The following is a 20713-nucleotide window of genomic DNA, read 5'->3' as shown; positions in this document are numbered from 1 at the left end:
CCTCACAATGTGTGTATGTGTGTGTGTGTGTGTGTGTGTGTGTGTATGTGTGTGTGTGTGTGTGTGTGTGTAGGTGTGTATGCGTGTGTGTGTTAAATCTCAACCGTGCTCCACAGCACAGTAATCTTTTACCAATCAGGACGCTGTTCCCGGCTCTGACCTCGGTTGCCCTGGCGACTGGGATAAAAGTGTCAGAGGAAGGATCTTCCAGCTGTAACCAGTCATTCCTGGGGCTTCCAAAGGACACCCTATTTCCCTACATAGTGCACTACTTTTAACCAGAGTCCTATGGGGGAAATAGGGAACCATTTGGACAGTCTGAGTTCTTCATTTGGGTCATTTTGAGGTAATTTGACCAAAATGTCCCGATAGCAAAAGAAGGTAAAAAAAAGTATTGGCAATTTGCTAGTGCTGCAGTAGAGGAATGGACTTTTCAGATGGCACCAGGATCATTTACTTCCTGTTTGCTTTCTACAAAGAGTTTGGGCTACTTCCTGTTTGCTTTTTACAAAGAGTTTGGGCTACTTCCTGTTTGCTTTCTACAAAGAGTTTGGGCTACTTCCTGTTTGATGTCTACTAAGAGTTTGGGCTACTTCCTGTTTGCTTTCTACAAGAGTTTGGGCTACTTCCTGTTTGCTTTCTAAAAAGAGTTTGGGCTACTTCCTGTTTGCTTTTTACAAGAGTTTGGGCTACTTCCTGTTTGCTTTCTACAAAGAGTTTGGGCTACTTCCTGTTTGTTTTTTACAAAGAGTTTGGGCTAACTTCCTGTTTGCTGTCTACAAAGAGTTTGGGCTACTTCCTGTTTGCTTTCTACAAAGAGTTTGGGCTACTTCCCGTTTGCTTTCTACAAAGAGTTTGGGCTACTTCCGTTTGCTTTCTACAAAGAGTTTGGGCTACTTCCTGTTTGCTGTCTACAAAGAGTTTGGGCTACTTCCTGTTTGCTGTCTACAAAGAGTTTGGGCTACTTCCTGTTTGCTGTCTACAAAGATTGTGGGCTACTTCCTGTTTGATGTCTACTAAGAGTATGTGTTTTCATGGTTCGATGTCATACTAACCTGACTTGATTAGTAGGCTGTACTTTAGTAAGGGAATACCCCCCTGATTTGGACAAAAACAAATGGCGGGATATTGGCATTGGACAAACCATATACACGATGGTCAATACCACCCAATTTTGGCGTTGATTCATGCAAAGTATATTGCAAATGCCATATGGCAATTGCCAATTGTAACACTTCAAAATTCCAGTAGGGGGCGTGTGCGTTCCACCGGGGCATTTCATATTGCAAATGGCACCCAAGTCAACATCCAAAAGCCAAATTTTGAAAAATGAAATAAAAAAAAAAAAACTTAAAACCCCTTAAAAAAGTGCTTTCTGGACCTTTTTTCGAAATTCTTTCGAGTTTTTTGTCAATTACACATGTGTAAGAACTGTATGAGTATACTTTTGTCATCATATATATATATTTTTTAAGTACATGCGCATAAGGCATATGTTTTCTCCATTTGGAATATGATTTCATAGGAAGTCAAAAGTCAAAAGTCAAAAAATGTCAAAATTTGGTAAAAAACTTCATACATCCTTAAAAAAGTGCTTTCTTGACCTTTTTTCAAAATTCTTTCGATTTTTGTGTCAATAACACATGTATAAGAACTTTATCAACATACTTTAGTCATGCTTTAGTCATGCTTTATTATCATATCATATCACACATATCACAAGGCATATGTTTTCTCCATTTGCAATATGATGTCATAGGAAGTCAAAAGTCAAAGTCAAAAGTAAATATTTTCCTCCGTGCACCTGGTGATCTGAAATGTGCACCTGGTGACCTGAAATGTGCACCTGGTGATCTAAAATATGCAACTGGTAACCCAAAAAAAAATTTTTGGGATGTTTTTTGTTTATGTTTCCTTACTTTTTCAAAGTCACTGTGCATGTGCAATATGTTTTAATGGGCAGGTACCATCACGAATTTGTCATGCTCAAAATTCAAGCTTGTGATCTAAAATATGCAGCTGGTTACCCAACATTTTTTGGGATGTTTTTTTGTTTATGTTTCCTTACTTTTTCAAAGTCACTGTGCATTTGCAATATGTTTTAATGGGCAGGTACCATCACGAATTTGTTTATCGAATTTGTTTATGTTTCCTTACTTTTTCAAAGTCACTGTGCATTTGCAATATGTTTCAATGGGCAGGTACCATCACGAATTTGTCATGCTCAAAATTTTTTAGATGTATTTTTTTTTGTTTCCTTACTTTTTCAAAGTCACTGTGCATTTGGAATATGTTTTAATGGGCAGGTACCATCACGAATTTGTTTATCGAATTTGTTTATGTTTCCTTACTTTTTCAAAGTCACTGTGCATTTGCAATATGTTTCAATGGGCAGGTACCATCACGAATTTGTCATGCTCAAAAAAATTTAGATGTATTTTTTTTTGTTTCCTTACTTTTTCAAAGTCACTGTGCATTTGGAATATGTTTTAATGGGCAGGTACCATCACGAATTTGTTTATCGAATTTGTTTATGTTTCCTTACTTTTTCAAAGTCACTGTGCATTTGCAATATGTTTCAATGGGCAGGTACCATCACGAATTTGTCATGCTCAAAATTTTTAGATGTATTTTTTTTTGTTTCTTACTTTTTCAAAGTCACTGTGCATTTTGAATATGTTTTAATGAGCAGGTACCATCACAAATTTGTTTATCGAATTTGTTTATGTTTCCTTACTTTTTCAAAGTCACTGTGCATTTGCAATATGTTTCAATGGGCAGGTACCATCACGAATTTGTCATGCTCAAAATTTTTTAGATGTATTTTTTTTGGTTTCCTTACTTTTTCAAAGTCACTGTGCATTTGGAATATGTTTTAATGGGCAGGTACCATCACGAATTTGTCATGCTATAAAAATCCTGCAGGAATGTGAAATTGACTGGCCCGATGAACTCGGGATGGCTTTGCAGTGATTCTGGGTCATCTCAATCGCTCGTTTGGGTTGATTTCAGAATGTCGCTTTTGGTGATGTTTTTCACTATAGAATCATATTGCAAATGTACAAGAGTCAAGTGGACAAGAGTCCATCAGTCAATTAGATATCATTCTGACCACCAAACTGATACAAACTGACACCAAACCCACTTTTTCCAACTCGTTTAGTAGCCAACTATTACATACTTCAGAGCTGGCCCAAAATTCACAACGCCTTCGGTACAAACCATAAAAAAACCATAAAACACGTAGTTACGTTCTAGCTGCGGGTCCATTTCTTATGTTATGTGTTGGCCTAGCTGAGGCGACCCCGAATCCCAAGTTTCGGCTCGATAGGTCATTTGGTGTCCGAGAAAAACCCTAATTGGTGCTGAAAATCCACTATTTTCCATGACTTGCTACGGGGTCCTTGAATGAGATATCGGACAGAAATGTTGGGGTCTGTCTATATGGGCCGAGACGTTCGCAATGCACCTAGTCTTGCGACTCTGGGACATTTCTAAATGTCGTCATTTTCGTGATGCAAAAATGAATTGAAGTTATTTCAAATGTACGAGGCTGTTTCTCGGTCCGAGAACCTTCTAGAGCCACGTAACTCACCACGCACCATCTACGGGAGGTCTAGAACAGGTTTCTAAAGTTTCGGAACTCTAGGTCCGACGGTTCTTTTTTAGCTCCAACAAAGCTAACTATTGCAGCCACTGTCTGTCTCTACGCACCCCAATACGTCCCTCCATCCAAGTTGTGTTTTAGTGCAATTTTTTTTTCCTTTGATTTTTTGGGGGAAAAATGACTGATTTACAGTTCATGGGGGTTGCCTAATCACATATATGAAGTTTTGGACAGATCTGAATTTTTTAACCCTTCGAAACAGCCCCTGAGACACCAATTATGGCACTTCCGGTTGGCACAGGAAGTTATAAATCAACACATATCCTCATTGGGGTATGCTGTTACAGAATCCTGAGTTTTAAGTCCTTACGTTAAGAATTGACTGATCTACACAGGGTTGAATGCACTATGTCTATCAAACTGCATGCAGTGTATGGGTAAACACTTTTAGGGGCATTTTAACCACTTTCGGTTGGTCCAGGAAGCTTAGAATCGACACAGGTAGACCTCATAGTGGCCTGATGGACTGGTACCGAAGACAGGTTCATACGGCATTCATAACCCACATAGGCCTCAGGTTGAAATTAGGGGTGCAGGCAATGTATTCCTATGGGGAGAGATGACACTGTAATCTGTGAGATCAAAAAACACTGTTTTACTGTTAAGGGTTAATGCCACACGGGCAAGGTTAGGCTTGTTGAGATCGGGAGGACCTTAGGAACATTCATGTGGTGCAATTTTTCTTCTCACCCTAACGGTTCTCTCACTGTCACCCAAAAGCAAATGACATTGTGGTGCAGGCTTCATTTTGGGCCTACTATTCTAATGCTCGCTGCGCCTAGACCGAGCGAGCTACGGTCAAGCGGGATATCTCGCTGAACTCGGTACGGCCTAGGGATTATGGTAATGCCATTTCCTGCTCTCTGTGTCTTTAAGCACCGCACTTTATCACTCCATCCTTCCTGTGTGTGTGTGAGGGAGCTTTTCTTTGACATCTGTTGGGATTAATGACTGATTTACAGTTCAGAAGGGTTACCTAGTCACACATATGAAGTTTTGGAGAGATGTGACTTTTTTAACCCTTCGAAACAGAGAGTGTGACCCAATTAAAGGCACTTCCGGTTGGCACAGGAAGCTATAAATCACCACATGTCTTGATTGACATGGCCACTTACAGAATCCTGAGTTTTAAGTCTTTACGTTAAGAATTGACTGATCTACACAGGGTTGAATGCACCATGTCTATCAAACTGCAGGCAGTGTATGGGTAAACACTTTTAGGGTGATTTGAACCACTTCCGGTTGGTCCAGGAAGCTTAGAATCAACACAGGTAGACCTCATAGTGGCCTGATGGACTGGTACCGAAGACAGGTTCATACGGCATTCATAACCCACATAGGCCTCAGGTTGAATTTTGTGGTGCAGGCTATGTATTCCTATGGGGAGAGATGACACTGTAATCTGTGAGATCAAAAAACACTGTTTTACTGTGAAGGGTTAATGCCACACGGTCAAGGTTAGGCTTGTTCAGATCGGGAGGACCTTAGGAACATTCCTATGGTGGAATTTTTCTTCTCACCCTAACGGTTCTCTCACTGTCACTCAAAAGCAAATGACATTGTGGTGCAGGCTTCATTTTGGGCCTACTATTCTAATGGTTGCTGCGCCTAGACCGAGCGAGCTACGGTCAAGCGGGATAGCTCGTTGAACTCAGCACAGTCTGGAGACTATGGTGATGCCATTTTTTGTGTTGATTTCAGAATGCCATTTTGGTGATGGTCCCTCTCTGTTTAAACATATTGCAAATGTACAAAAGTCAACTAGCAAGTCAGTGTCCATCAGTCAATTAGATGTCATTATGACACCAAACCCACTGTTTCCTACTCATTTAGATGCCAACTATCATATATGTCAGAGCAGTCCCATAATTCACAGCGCCTCTAGTTTAAAACATAATAAAAAGGTAAAACACATAGTTACGTTCTAGCTGCGGGTCCAGTTCGGACATTATGTGAAGTCCTATGTGAGGCGACCCCGAATCCCGAGTTTCGGCTCGATAGGTCATTTGGTGTCCGAGAAAAACCCTAATTGGTGCTGAAAATCCACTTATTTCCATGCCTTGCTACGGGGTCCTTGAACGAGCTATCGGACAGAAACTTTGGGGTCCGTCTCTATGGGCCGAGCCGGTTTCAACGCACCTAGCCTTGCGTCTCTGAGACTTTTCTAAACGTCGTCATTTTTGTGATGCAAAAATGAATTGAAGTTATTCCAAATGTACGAGGCTGTTTCTCGGTCCGAGAACCGTCTAGAGCCACGTAACTCGCCACGCACCATGGCCCGGAGGTCTAGAACAGGTTTCTAAAGTTTCGGAACTCTAGGTCCGACCGTTCTTTTTTAGCTCCAACAAAGCTAACTATTGCAGCCACTGTCTGTCTCTACGCACCCCAATACGTCCCTCCATCCAAGTTGTGTTTTAGTGCAATTTTTTTTTCCTTTGATTTTTTTTGGGAAAAATGACTGATTTACAGTTCATGGGGGTTGCCTAATCACATATATGAAGTTTTGGACAGATCTGAATTTTTTAACCCTTCGAAACAGCCCCTGAGACACCAATCGGGGCGGCAGGGTAGCCTAGTGGTTAGAGCGTTGGACTAGTAACCGGAAAGTTGCGAGTTCAAACCCCCGAGCTGACAAGGTACAAATCTGTCGTTCTGCCCCTGAACAGGCAGTTAACCCACTGTTCCCAGGCCGTCATTGAAAATAAGAATTTGTTCTTAACTGACTTGCCTGGTTAAATAAAGGTAAAAAAAAAAAAAAAAAAAAAAAAAATTATGGCACTTCCGGTTGGCACAGGAAGCTATAAGTCACCACATATCCTCATTGGGGTATGCTGTTACAGAATCCTGAGTTTTAAGTCCTTACGTTAAGAATTGACTGATCTACACAGGGTTGAATGCACTATGTCTATCAAACTGCATGCAGTGTATGGGTAAACACTTTTAGGGGCATTTTAACCACTTCCGGTTGGTCCAGGAAGCTTAGAATCGACACAGGTAGACCTCATAGTGGCCTGAGGACTGGTACCGAAGACAGGTTCATACGGCATTCATAACCCACATAGGCCTCAGGTTGAAATTAGGGGTGCAGGCAATGTATTCCTATGGGGAGAGATGACACTGTAATCTGTGAGATCAAAAAACCCTGTTTTACTGTGAAGGGTTAATGCCACACGGTCAAGGTTAGGCTTGTTGAGATCGGGAGGACCTTAGGAACATTCATGTAGTGGAATTTTTCTTCTCACCCTAACGGTTCTCTCACTGTCACTCAAAAGCAAATGACATTGTGGGGCAGGCTTCATTTTGGGCCTACTATTCTAATGGTCGGTTATTGTGTTATTTCAGAAAATCATAGAAAATCACAGAAATGTCGCAGAGCTCCGCAGCACACTTTAAAAAGATTCGTATGAACACCCTGCAACTGGATCTGTAACCGTTGAAAAAAAAAAAACGCCTATTTGTGACCATCACCAATTTGTCATTGTTCCGTTTCTCTTAAATGACGATAGATAAATGGCTGGTTCTTTTTTTATTGACACCGGAGGCTCCTTGGCTTTGACCCGAAGTGGAAAAATAATTTCTCTACTTCCATTTTAAGCCTTTAATCCCAGAAAAATGGCCGTAGCTCAAAAACCGTCGAGGCCTAGACGCCATCCCGTTCGGGGCCAACTGCCCGTTACGCCAACCCTACGCTCGCCAAGTTTCGGCTTCGAAATATTTTCAGTTTTTGAGATAAGGCCCCGTCGCGATTCGTGATGTTTTGCCAAATTGCCATATGATTCCGTATGCCATCTGGTGGGAGTGTCCGGGACGGCGGAAAACGGTCCGAAACTTGTTTTTTTTTTTAAACGGGAACCGAAAGTCCGACAAAGTTCATTCGACGACTTCCCGGTAGGTCCGGCCCTACCGCACGTCCCGACGCCGACCGCGAATTTTACAAACGATTTCGGACGTCGGGTAAGGGACCGTACATTTGCAATATGGACTTTCTCACTGATCATACACGAAATGCCGAAATGTTCCCTTAAGGTATGGCAGGTCTATAGTAGTGTTAGTTGTAGCTATAGTTAGATGATACTAACCTGACTTGACTAGTAGGCTGTACATTAGGCAGGTCTATAGTAGTGTTAGTTGTAGCTGTAGTTAGTTAGATGATACTAACCTGACTTGACTAGTAGGCTGTACTTTAGGCAGGTCTATAGTAGCGTTAGTTGTAGCTGTAGTTAGTTAGATGATACTAACCTGACTTGACTAGTAGGCTGTACTTTAGTCAGGTCTATAGTAGTGTTAGTTGTAGCTATAGTTAGATGATACTAACCTGACTTGACTAGTAGGCTGTACTTTAGGCAGGTCTATAGTGAGCTTCCCCTCCTGGTTGTGCTGAGTAGAGTAGAGGACAGGTTTAGTCTTCAGGAGGTCTGGGGCGGTCCTGATGGACACCTGCTGCTGAAGACCGCCGGCGGTGTTTCCTCTGGACATCAACACGAAGCTGTAGTCTGTATCAGGGTGTAGTCGGGTGATCAACTTCCTCTTCAGGTTCCCCTGTACCTCCACACTCTGCTGGTTATACAGGATCTGGAGAGAGACACAACACACACACCACACACACACAACATACACAACACACACAGGGTCAAATAGTGGTTAGTGTTAGGAAGACAGACAGACAGACAGGCAGACAGGCAGGCAGGCAGGCAGGCAGGCAGGCAGGCAGGCAGGCAGGCAGGCAGGCAGGCAGGCAGGCAGGCAGGCAGGCAGGCAGGCAGACAGAGAGAAACATAGAGAGACAGACAGACAGAGACAGACAGGCAGACAGACAGGCAGACAGACAGACAGACAGACAGACATACTTTTACCTTGAAAGGCACTTGGGACTTGTAGTTTTCTGGCACTTCCCACGTGAGCAGGACTGATGTTTTCATGACGGCTTTGACACCGAAGCTTGTGGCAAACGCTGGGGGGGGGAGGAGGGGGGGGGGGGATGGGTTAAAATATCTCGTTTAGATTATTACTGTCTGGACCTGACAACTTTAAACACGTTTCTTTATTACATTTGATTACACATATTCAACAACACACCAGGTTGTCACAGTGATTCACCATGACACGCACACTGCAGTAGGAGGAGAACACTGAGGCTTCAGATATTCACATCTGGTGATAAATAAATCATCTATCCAACATGTATGAAGGTGAAACGCATGAGGACACCAGCCCATGGGTAATGAGGTGCGTGAGAGGACTGGAGCGTGAAGTACAGTGTGAATGTAGCATACAATGAGACACACGCTCTGTTAATCAATAAGGTACTGGGGACAGGAGAGGAGGGGAGGGGAGAGGAGAGGTGAGGAGGGGAGAGGAGGGGACAGGAGGGGAGGGGAGAGGAGAGGAGGGGAGAGGAGAGGTGAGGAGGGGAGAGGAGAGGAGAGGAGAGGAGGGGACGGGAGGGGAGAGGAGAGGAGGGGAGAGGAGGGGACGGGAGGGGAGAGGAGGGAGAGGAGGGGAGAGGTGAGGAGGGGAGAGGAGAGGAGGGGAGAGGAGGGGGCGGAGGGGAGGGAAGGGGAGAGAAGAGGAGGGGAGAGGAGAGGAGGGGAGAAGAGAGGAGAGGAGGGGGGAGGTGGGGAGGGGAGAGGAGGGGAGGGGAGAGGTGGGGAGGAGAGAGGAGAGGAGGGGAGAGGAGTTGAGGGGAGGGGAGAGGAGGGGACGGGAGGGGAGAGGAGAGGAGAGGAGGGGAGGGGAGGGGAGAGGAGAGGTGAGGAGGGGAGAGGAGAGGAGGGGAGAGAAGGGGAGAGGAGAGGAGAGGAGGGGAGAGGAGGGGAGAGGAGGGGACGGGAGGGGAGAGGAGAGGAGGGGAGAGGTGAGGAGGGGAGAGGAGAGGAGAGGAGGGGAGGGAGGGGGCGGGAGGGGAGGGGAGGGGAGAGGAGAGGAGGGGAGAGGAGGGGAGAGGAGAGGAGGGGAGAGGAGGGGAGGAGGAGAGGAGGGGAGAGGTGGGAGGGGAGAGGAGGGGAGAGGAGGGGGCGGGAGGGGAGGGGAGGGGAGAGGAGAGGTGGGGATGGGAGAGAAGGGGAGAGGAGAGGAGAGGAGGGGAGGGGAGAGGAGAGGAGGGGAGAGGAGGGGAGAGGAGGGGAGGGGAGAGGAGAGGAGGGGAGAGGTGGGAGGGGAGAGGAGAGGAGGGAGGGGAGAGGAGGGGAGTTGAGAGGAGAGGTGAGGAGAGGAGAGGAGGGGAGGGGAGGGGAGGGGAGGTGAGGGGAGGGGAGAGGGAGAGGAGAGGAGAGGAGAGGAGAGGAGAGAGGAGAGGAGAGAGGTACTGTGGGGTAGGGTGGAGAGGAGAGGAGAGAGGTACTGTGGGGTAGAGAGGAGAGGAGAGGGGTACTGTGGGGTAGAGAGGAGGAGAGGGGAGGAGAGGAGAGGAGAGGAGAGGAGGAGAGGACAGGAGAGGATAGAGAGGAGAGGAGTGGAGAGGGGTACTGTGGGGTAGAGAGGAGAGGGCAGGATGGGTTTTAGAAGACAAGTCTCCACTCTACACATTATGTGCATGTCAGTGTGATTAATGTGTTAAGAGTGTGTGTGTGTGTGTGTGTGTGTGTGTGTGTGTGTGTGTGTCTCTCTCTCTCTCTCACCAGGTGAGGTAGATGTTGTCCTGCTCTGTATACTAGGACTGAAGGGTCCCCCTCCTCTACTGGTGAACGCCTGGACTCTGATGTCATAGGTGGTGTCATGTTTCAGGCCCTGGATGGTCATGTGTGTGTCCACTGTCCTGTTAAGACAAGATACCAATTTCATTTTTCAGAGCCTATTTACACACAGACGTGCATCATCACAACAACGATAACAATATATACATTATATATATATAAAGCACTGTCTATAGAACCAATAAAATACAGAGCAATGTAGGACAGGGGGACAGGACAGGGGGACAGGACAGGGGGACAGGACAGGGGGACAGAACAGAACCAATAACATACAAAGCAATGTAGGACAGGGGGACAGGACAGGGGGACAGAACAGGGGGACAGAACAGGGGAACAGGACAGGGGGACAGAACAGGGGGACAGAACAGGGGAACAGGACAGGGGGACAGAACAGAACCAATAACATACAAAGCAATGTAGGACAGGGGGACAGGACAGGGGGACAGGACAGAACCAATAACATACAAAGAAATGTAGGACAGGGGGACAGGACAGGGGGACAGGACAGAACCAATAACATACAAAGCAATGTAGGACAGGGGGACAGGACAGAACCAATAACATACAGAGCAATGTAGGACAGGGGGAAAGGACAGGGGGACAGGACAGGGGGACAGAACAGAACCAATAACATACAAAGCAATGTAGGACAGGGGGAAAGGACAGGGGGACAGGACAGGAGGACAGTACAGAACCAATAACATACAAAGCAATGTAGGACAGGGGGACAGGACAGGGGGACAGGGCAGGGGGACAGTACAGGGGGACAGAACAGAACCAATAACATACAAAGCAATGTAGGACAGGGGGAAAGGACAGGGGGACAGGACAGGAGGACAGTACAGAACCAATAACATACAAAGCAATGTAGGACAGGGGGACAGGACAGGGGGACAGGGCAGGGGGACAGTACAGGGGGACAGAACAGAACCAATAACATACAAAGCAATGTAGGACAGGGGACAGGACAGGGGGACAGGACAGGGGGACAGAACAGAACCAATAACATACAAAGCAATGTAGGACAGGGGGAAAGGACAGGGGGACAGGACAGGAGGAAAGTACAGAACCAATAACATACAAAGCAATGTAGGACAGGGGGACAGGACAGGGGGACAGGGCAGGGGGACAGTACAGGGGGACAGAACAGAACCAATAACATACAAAGCATTGTAGGACAGGGGACAGGACAGGGGGACAGGACAGGGGGACAGAACAGAACCAATAACATACAAAGCAATGTAGGACAGGGGGAAAGGACAGGGGGACAGGACAGGGGGACAGTACAGAACCAATAACATACAAAGCAATGTAGGACAGGGGGACAGGACAGGGGGACAGAATATAGTAGGGGTGGTATACAGAAGATAGTAGGGGTGGTATACAGAAGATAGTAGGGGTGGTATACAGAAGATAGTAGGGTGGTGTACAGAAGATAGTAGGGGTGGTGTACAGAAGATAGTAGGGGTGGTATACAGAAGATAGTAGGGGTGGTATACAGAAGATAGTAGGGGTGGTGTACCGAAGATAGTAGGGGTGGTAAACAGAAGATAGTAGGGGTGGTATACAGAAGATAGTAGGGGTGGTGTACAGAAGATAGTAGGGGTGGTGTACAGAAGATAGTAGGGGTGGTATACAGAAGATAGTAGGGGTGGTATACAGAAGATAGTAGGGGTGGTATACAGAAGATAGTAGGGGTGGTGTACAGAAGATAGTAGGGGTGGTATACAGAAGATAGTAGGGGTGGTATACAGAAGATAGTAGGGGTAGTATACAGAAGATAGTAGGGGTGGTATACAGAAGATAGTAGAGGTGGTATACAGAAGATAGTAGGGGTGGTATACAGAAGATAGTAGGGGTGGTGTACAGAAGATAGTAGGGGTGGTGTACAGAAGATAGTAGGGGTGGTATACAGACGATAGTAGGGGTGGTGTACAGAAGATAGTAGGGGTGGTGTACAGAAGATAGTAGGGGTGGTATACAGAAGATAGTAGGGGTGGTATACAGAAGATAGTAGGGGTGGTATACAGAAGATAGTAGGGGTGGTGTACAGAAGATAGTAGGGGTGGTAAACAGAAGATAGTAGGGGTGGTATACAGAAGATAGTAGGGGTGGTGTACAGAAGATAGTAGGGGTGGTGTACAGAAGATAGTAGGGGTGGTATACAGAAGATAGTAGGGGTGGTATACAGAAGATAGTAGGGGTGGTATACAGAAGATAGTAGGGGTGGTGTACAGAAGATAGTAGGGGTGGTGTACAGAAGATAGTAGGGGTGGTGTACAGCAGATAGTAGGGGTGGTGTACAGAAGATAGTAGGGGTGGTATACAGAAGATAGTAGGGGTGGTATACAGAAGATAGTAGGGGTGGTATACAGAAGATAGTAGGGGTGGTATACAGAAGATAGTAGGGGTGGTATACAGAAGATAGTAGGGGTGATGTACAGAAGATAGTAGGGGTGGTATACAGGAGATAGTAGGGGTTGTGTACAGAAGATAGTAGGGGTGGTATACAGGAGATAGTAGGGGTTATGTACAGAAGATAGTAGGGGTGGTATACAGAAGATAGTAGGGGTGGTATACAGAAGATAGTAGGGGTGATGTACAGAAGATAGTAGGGGTGGTATACAGAAGATAGTAGGGGTGGTGTACAGAAGATAGTAGGGGTGGTATACAGAAGATAGTAGGGGTGGTATACAGAAGATAGTAGGGGTGATGTACAGAAGATAGTAGGGGTGGTATACAGAAGATAGTAGGGGTGGTATACAGAAGATAGTAGGGGTGGTATACAGAAGATAGTAGGGGTGGTATACAGAAGATAGTAGGGGTGGTGTACAGAATATAGTAGGGGTGGTATACAGAAGATAGTAGGGGTGGTGTACAGAAGATAGTAGGGGTGGTGTACAGAAGATAGTAGGGGTGGTAAACAGAAGATAGTAGGGGTGGTATACAGAAGATAGTAGGGGTGGTATACAGAGGATAGTAGGGGTGGTGTACAGAAGATAGTAGGGGTGGTATACAGAAGATAGTAGGGGTGGTGTACAGGAGATAGTAGGGGTGGTATACAGGAGATAGTAGGGGTGGTGTACAGAAGATAGTAGGGGTGGTATACAGAAGATAGTAGGGGTGGTAAACAGAAGATAGTAGGGTGGTGTACAGAAGATAGTAGGGGTGGTAAACAGAAGACAGTAAGGGCGGCAGGGTAGCCTAGTGGTTAGAGCGTTGGACTAGTAACCGGAAAGTTGAAAGTTCAAATCCCCGAGCTGACAAGATACAAACCTATTGCTTTAAATGAGCATATACTGTAATCAATCAATTAATCAATCAATGGATCAATAGTGAATAATACCTGTTGGTGCTGTTGGTGTGGCTGTTGATGTCTCTGTACACCACAACATACTGCAATATCTTCCCGTTCCTCTCAGACAGCGCTGGGGGATCCCACGCCAGCTGGGTGGTCGATGTGGTCAACCTAAAAACGCTAGTGTGTGTTAGTAGGTGCACGCTGCCTATTGGCTGTCGGCAATCTAGTCCTACGAGACGGGACTTCGTTTAAACCCCCCCCCCCTTCATTATTCACAGACTTAGATATAGAAGTACAATGAGTATTCTTTCTAACGGATATTGGTATCACACACACACACACACACACACACACAATAAATCAATCGATACGTAATTGTCGTAAAGAGCGCAAATATTTCTACAAGTTTGTTGATGCAAGGCCACAGCCGGACTGACCATGATGACTGAAACAGAGCAAGGACTTAAAGGCCATTTTGTACCAGAAGTTTCCAAAACTTCAGCGGACTTTCGACTGCATTAAAGACGGCAGTTACAACGACTGTGCCAAGTTCTGTAAAGTAGATAGCCATGTTTTGGCACAGAGTTGCAGCACTCACATCTACACACACACACACACACACACACACACACACACACACACACACACACACACACACGCGCAGGTACGCACCCTGTCACGGAGAGTTTTAAGGGGTACCCGCTGGGCACGTCTTCTTGCGTGCTGATCTCCTTGACATAGGCCTCTCCGGTACCGGCGCGGTTCAACGCACTCAGCCGGAACACGTAGGTGGCGCCCTTGAGCAGTCCGGTGACGGTGTGGTGGTCGACCGTCCGTTTGAATTCTCGTGAGGTGTACGCCTGGATTCAATTAAAGTGGATTTTATTAAATAATGTCTCCGGAAAATACTCAGACCCCTTGACTTTATTTCACCTTTTCACAATAAAAATCCTCAGCAATCTACACACAATACCCCATAATGACAAAGCGAAAACAGGTTTTGAGAAATTTTTGCAAGTTCATTAAAAATAAAATAAACAGAAATACCTTATTTATATAAGTATTCAGACCCTTTGCTATGAGACTAGACATTGAGCTCAGGTGCATCCTGTTTCCATTGATCCTCCTTGAGATGTTTCTACAACGTGATTGGAGTCCACCTGTGGTAAATTCAATTGATTGGACATGATTTGGAATGGCACACACCTGTCTATATAAAGGTCCCACAGTTGACAGTGCATGTCAGAGCAAAAATCAAGCCATGATGTCGAAGGAATTGTCCGTAGAGCTCCGAGACAGGATTGTGTCAAAGCACAGATCTGGGGAAGGGTACTAAAACATTTCTGCAGCATTGAAGGTCCCCAAGAACGCAGTGGGCTCCATCAATCTTAAATGGAAGAAGTTTGGAACCACCAAGCTTCTTCCTAGAGCTGGCCGTCTGGCCAAGCTGATCAATCGGGGGTGAAGGGCCTTGGTCAGGGAGGTGACCAAGAACCACATGGTCACTCTGACAGAGCTCCAGAGTTCCTCTGTGGAGATGGGAGAACCTTCCAGAAGAACAACCATCTCTGCAGAACTCCACCAATCAGGCCTTTATGGTAGAGTGGCCAGACGGAAGCCACTCCTCAGTAAAAGGCACATGACAGCCTGCTTGGAGTTTGCCAAAAGGCACCTAAAGACTCTGACCATGAGAAACACGATTCTCTGGTCTGATGAAACCAAGATTGAACTATTTAGCCTGAATGCCAAGCGTCACTTCTGGAGGAAACCTGGCATCATCCCTACGGTGAACCATGGTGGTGGCAGCATCATGCTGTGGGGATGTTTTTCAGCGACAAGGACTGGGAGACTAGTCAGGATCGAAGCAAAGATAAACGGAGCAGAGTACAGAGAGATACTTGATGAAAACCTGCTCCAGAGTACTCAGGACCTCAGACTGGGGTAAAGGTTCACCTTCCAACAGGACAACGACCCTAAGCACACAGCCAAGACAACACAGGAGTGGCTTCGGGACAAGTCTGAATGTCCTTGAGTGGCCCAGCCAGAGCCCGGATTTGAACCTGATTGAACATCTCTGGAGGGACTTGAAAATAACTGTGCAGCAACGCTCCCCCCATCCAACCTGACAGAGCTTGAGAGGATCTGCAGAGAAGAATGGGAGAAACTCCCCAAATACAGGTGTGCCAAACTTGTAGCGTCATACCCAAGAAGGCTCAAGGCTGTAATCGCAACCAAAGGTGTTTCAACAAAGTACTGAGTAAAAAGTCTGAATAATTATGTAAATGTGATATTTCAGTTTGACATTTTTTATAAATTTGCTTTTAAAAAAAATCTATGTTTTTGCTTTGTCATAATGGGTTATTGTGATGTCATTATGGGGTATTGTGGTGTCATTATGGGGTATTGTGGTGTCATTATGGGGTATTGTGATGTCATTATGGGGTATTGTGGTGTCATTATGGAGTATTGTGATGTCATTATGGGGTATTGTGATGTCATTATGGGGTATTGTGCTGTCATTATGGGGTATTGTGGTGTCATTATGGGGTATTGTGATGTCATTATGGGGTATTGTGAAGTCATTATGGGGTATTATGATGTCATTATGGGGTATTGTGGTGTCATTATGGGGTATTGTGATGTCATTATGGGGTATTGTGATGTCATTATGGGGTATTGTGCTGTCATTATGGGGTATTATGACGTCATTATGGGGTATTGTGCTGTCATTATGGGGTATTGTGATGTCATTATGGGGTATTGTGATGTCATTATGGGTTATTGTGATGTCATTATGGGGTATTGTGGTGTCATTATGGGGTATTGTGGTGTCATTATGGGGTATTGTGATGTCATTATGGGGTATTGTGAAGTCATTATGGGGTATTGTGGTGTCATTATGGGGTATTGTGAAGTCATTATGGGGTATTGTGGTGTCATTATGGGGTATTGTGGTGTCATTATGGGATATTGTGGTGTCATTATGGGGTATTGTGATGTCATTATGGGGTATTGTGGTGTCATTATGGGGTATTGTGGTGTCATTATGGGGTATTGTGATGTCATTATGGGATATTGTGGTGTCATTATGGGGTATTGTGGTGTCATTATGGGGTATTGTGGTGTCATTATGGGGTATTGTGGTGTCATTATGGGGTATTGTGGTGTCATTATGGGATATTGTGGTGTCATTATGGGGTATTGTGGTGTCATTATGGGGTATTGTGGTGTCATTATGGGGTATTGTGGTGTCATTATGGGGTATTGTGGTGTCATTATGGGGTATTGTGGTGTCATTATGGGGTATTGTGGTGTCATTATGGGGTATTGTGATGTCATTATGGGATATTGTGGTGTCATTATGGGGTATTGTGGTGTCATTATGGGGTATTGTGGTGTCATTATGGGGTATTGTGGTGTCATTATGGGGTATTGTGATGTCATTATGGGATATTGTGGTGTCATTATGGGGTATTGTGGTGTCATTATGGGGTATTGTGGTGTCATTATGGGGTATTGTGGTGTCATTATGGGGTATTGTGGTGTCATTATGGGGTATTGTGGTGTCATTATGGGGTATTGTGTGTAGATTGATGAGGGGAAAAAACAAAAATTGAAATAATTTCAGTATTAGTCTGTAACGTAACAAAATGTGGAAAAAGTCAAGGGGTCTGAATACTTTCCGAAGGCACTGTATATCAATATCATGAGCCTTTGATCTCAGAGAATAGAACTGAAAGCAGTAATTAAAGGGGAAGTTGAAACCCGAACCAACGATTACAGTTCCTCCTGGCCTATAGGCTACTTTCACAGTGAGGAAGTTGGAGCCACAAACATCAAGTTCAAAATCACGAAACTTCCCTTTTAAAAACATTTATTTCCAAAGTGGTCCTAGGACCGTATTCAGAAATCGTCTCTGTGCGCTGGTCTAGAATCAGGTCCTCCCTTATCCATGTTATCATATTCATGATGATCTAAAGGGCCTAAACTGATCCTAGATCAGCAACTCTGCAGATGCTTCATGAATACAGGAGGGTAAAAGACATCTACCGTGTCCTCTCGGAGTCTGTACTGCAGCTGGTAGCCCATCATTTCTCCAACCATGTCTTTAGGAGGCTGCCACTGGATCAGGGCGGTGTCACTGCTAGTGGTGCTGATCATCATGGTGGGGCGACCCGGGACTGGGGGGGCGGGGGGGGGGGGGGGGGGGTTGGTAAGAGAAGATATATGAGGTAAGCTTCATACATCACACAGGCCGACCCCTCATGGTATCTCACACCCCCCCCCCCCCAGTAATGGTATCTCACCCCCCCCCCCCCCAGTGGCCAGTAATGGTATCTCCCCCCCCCCCCAGTGACCAGTAACGGTATCTCACCCCCCCAGTGGCCAGTAACGTTATCTCACCCCCCCCCTAGTGGCCAGTAACGTTATCTCACCCCCCCCCCCTAGTGGCCAGTAACGTTATCTCACCCCCCCCCCCCTAGTGGCCAGTAACGGTATCTCACCCCCCTAGTGGCCAGTAACGGTATCTCACCCCCCTAGTGGCCAGTAACGGTATCTCACCCCCCTAGTGGCCAGTAACGGTATCTCACCCCCCTAGTGGCAAGTAACGGTATCTCACCCCCCTAGTGGCCAGTAACGGTATCTCACCCCCCTAGCGGCCAGTAACGGTATCTCACCCCCCTAGTGGCCAGTAACGGTATCTCACCCCCCTAGTGGCCAGTAACGGTATCTCACCCCCCTAGTGGCCAGTAACGGTATCTCACCCCCCCTAGTGGCCAGTAACGGTATCTCACCCCCCTAGTGGCAAGTAACGGTATCTCACCCCCCTAGTGGCCAGTAACGGTATCTCACCCCCCTAGTGGCCAGTAACGGTATCTCACCCCCCCCTAGTGGCCAGTAACGGTATCTCACCCCCCTAGTGCCAGTAACGGTATCTCACCCCCCTAGTGGCCAGTAACGGTATCTCACCCCCCCCTAGTGGCCAGTAACGGTATCCCCCCCTAGTGGCCAGTAACGGTATCTCACCCCCCTAGTGGCCAGTAACGGTATCCCCCCCCTAGTGGCCAGTAACGGTATCTCACCCCCCTAGTGGCCAGTAACGGTATCCCCCCTAGTGGCCAGTAACGGTATCTCACCCCCCTAGTGGCCAGTAACGGTATCTCACCTGCTCCGGTGGTGGTGATGACTTTAGCTTTGCTACGCGCCCCGTCTCCCTTGGTGGTGTAGGCTGCCACGGTAACAGAGTAGGTGGTCTCGGAGTGCAGACCAGTGATGGTGGCCTCCTGAGAGAAGCAACATATGGTCATGGGTTAGAGGTCAAGGGTTAGAGGTCAGGGGTTAGAGGTCGACCACGCAGACTGTGTGTGTGTGTGAGCGACACGTTCGCTTTACTTCATGTATCCAAAAACGCTTAGACAAGAATGCATCGACACACAAACACACACACACTTATTTGCTTAAGCTTGGCACACACACACACACACAGACACACACACACACACCTTTCTCCATCCACCTACAGTGTCTAGTTTGATGCCAATTCAGAAACATTGGAAAAAATGAATTTTCCATCACCACTGATGTCTAAAATGGAGAAAGGTTTTTTTTTTTTTAGAAGGTACTGTGTCTGTCACCATAAAGCACTTCGCCAAACACACACAAACCCAGAGAAACAAACAGAGGAACCAGAACTGAACAGGGCTCCGTGTGTCAGTGGTCATACCTGGGTCACGTTCAGTAGGGCACAACGTATCAAAACATTTATATGACCGGAACAAACCGGCAACAGAAAACACTGACACACACACAAGATGGACTGGAACAAACCGGGTACAGAAAACACTGACACACAAGGTGGACTGGAACAAACCGGAAACAGAATACAGTGACACACAAGATGGACTGGAACAAACCGGCAACAGAAAAAACTGACACACACACAAGATGGACTGGAACAAACCGGAAACAGAAAACAGTGACACACAAGATGGACTGGAACAAACAGGCAACAGAAAACACTGACACACACACAAGATGGACTGGAACAAACCGGGTACAGAAAACAGTGACACACAAGGTGGACTGGAACAAACCGGAAACAGAAAACAGTGACACACAAGATGGACTGGAACAAACCGGCAACAGAAAACACTGACACACACACAAGATGGACTGGAACAAACCGGGTACAGAAAACAGTGACACACAAGGTGGACTGGAACAAACCGGCAACAGAAAACACTGACACACACACAAGATGGACTGGAACAAACCGGGTACAGAAAACAGTGACACACAAGGTGGACTGGAACAAACAGGCAACAGAAAACAGTGACACACAAGATGGACTGGAACAAACCGGGTACAGAAAACACTGACACACACACACAAGATGGACTGGAACAAACCGGGTACAGAAAACAGTGACACACAAGGTGGACTGGAACAAACCGGAAACAGAAAACACTGACACACAAGATGGACCGGAACAAACCGGAAACAGAAAACACTGACACACAAGATGGAGCGGAACAAACCGGATCCTGAAGCTTTGGAACTGCAGCGAGCGAGCGCACACACAAAGACACACACACACACTCAGACATACACACAGACACACACATACACACACGCACTCAGATATACACACTCAGACACACACACACTCACACACACACACTCAGACACACACACACTCAGACATACACACACACTCAGACACACACACACTCAGATATACACACACTCAGATACACACTCAGACACACACACAAAGACACACACTCAGACACACATACACTGGCACACACGCACACACACACACTCAGACACACACACACATGCACGCACGCCTGTGTCTGAATGTCTTTGTCTGTGTGTGTGTGTGTCTGTGTGTGTCAGTGTGTGTGTGTGTGTGTGTCAGTGTGTGTGTGTGTGTCAGTGTGTGTGTGTGTGTGTGTTTAGCTCTATCAAGCCTGCAGTCTTCCTCTCGTATTCTCTCACTGTGATATTTGCCTTAATGCCGTTTCTCTAACTAATCAACGGTTTAAT

The 20713-nt window shown here is 46.2% G+C and overlaps 1 protein-coding gene across 1 annotated transcript in view; it reads right to left on the bottom strand.

Moving 5' to 3' along the window:
* The window catches only part of LOC110492646 (receptor-type tyrosine-protein phosphatase F), a 349905-nt gene that overhangs the window by 87993 nt on the left and 241199 nt on the right, over positions 1 to 20713 (bottom strand). The window contains 7 exon segments of the mRNA XM_090182892.1: positions 7983 to 8239; positions 8521 to 8618; positions 10285 to 10421; positions 13706 to 13828; positions 14333 to 14520; positions 17711 to 17841; positions 18828 to 18945. Of these exon segments, the coding sequence (XP_090039018.1) occupies positions 7983 to 8239; positions 8521 to 8618; positions 10285 to 10421; positions 13706 to 13828; positions 14333 to 14520; positions 17711 to 17841; positions 18828 to 18945 (1052 nt within the window).

The sequence above is a fragment of the Oncorhynchus mykiss genome, chromosome 8 (assembly GCF_057628025.1).
Source record: "Oncorhynchus mykiss isolate SJ-2025 chromosome 8, ASM5762802v1, whole genome shotgun sequence".
Taxonomy (NCBI): domain Eukaryota; kingdom Metazoa; phylum Chordata; class Actinopteri; order Salmoniformes; family Salmonidae; genus Oncorhynchus; species Oncorhynchus mykiss.
This window is presented reverse-complemented; position numbering and strand designations above follow the sequence as displayed.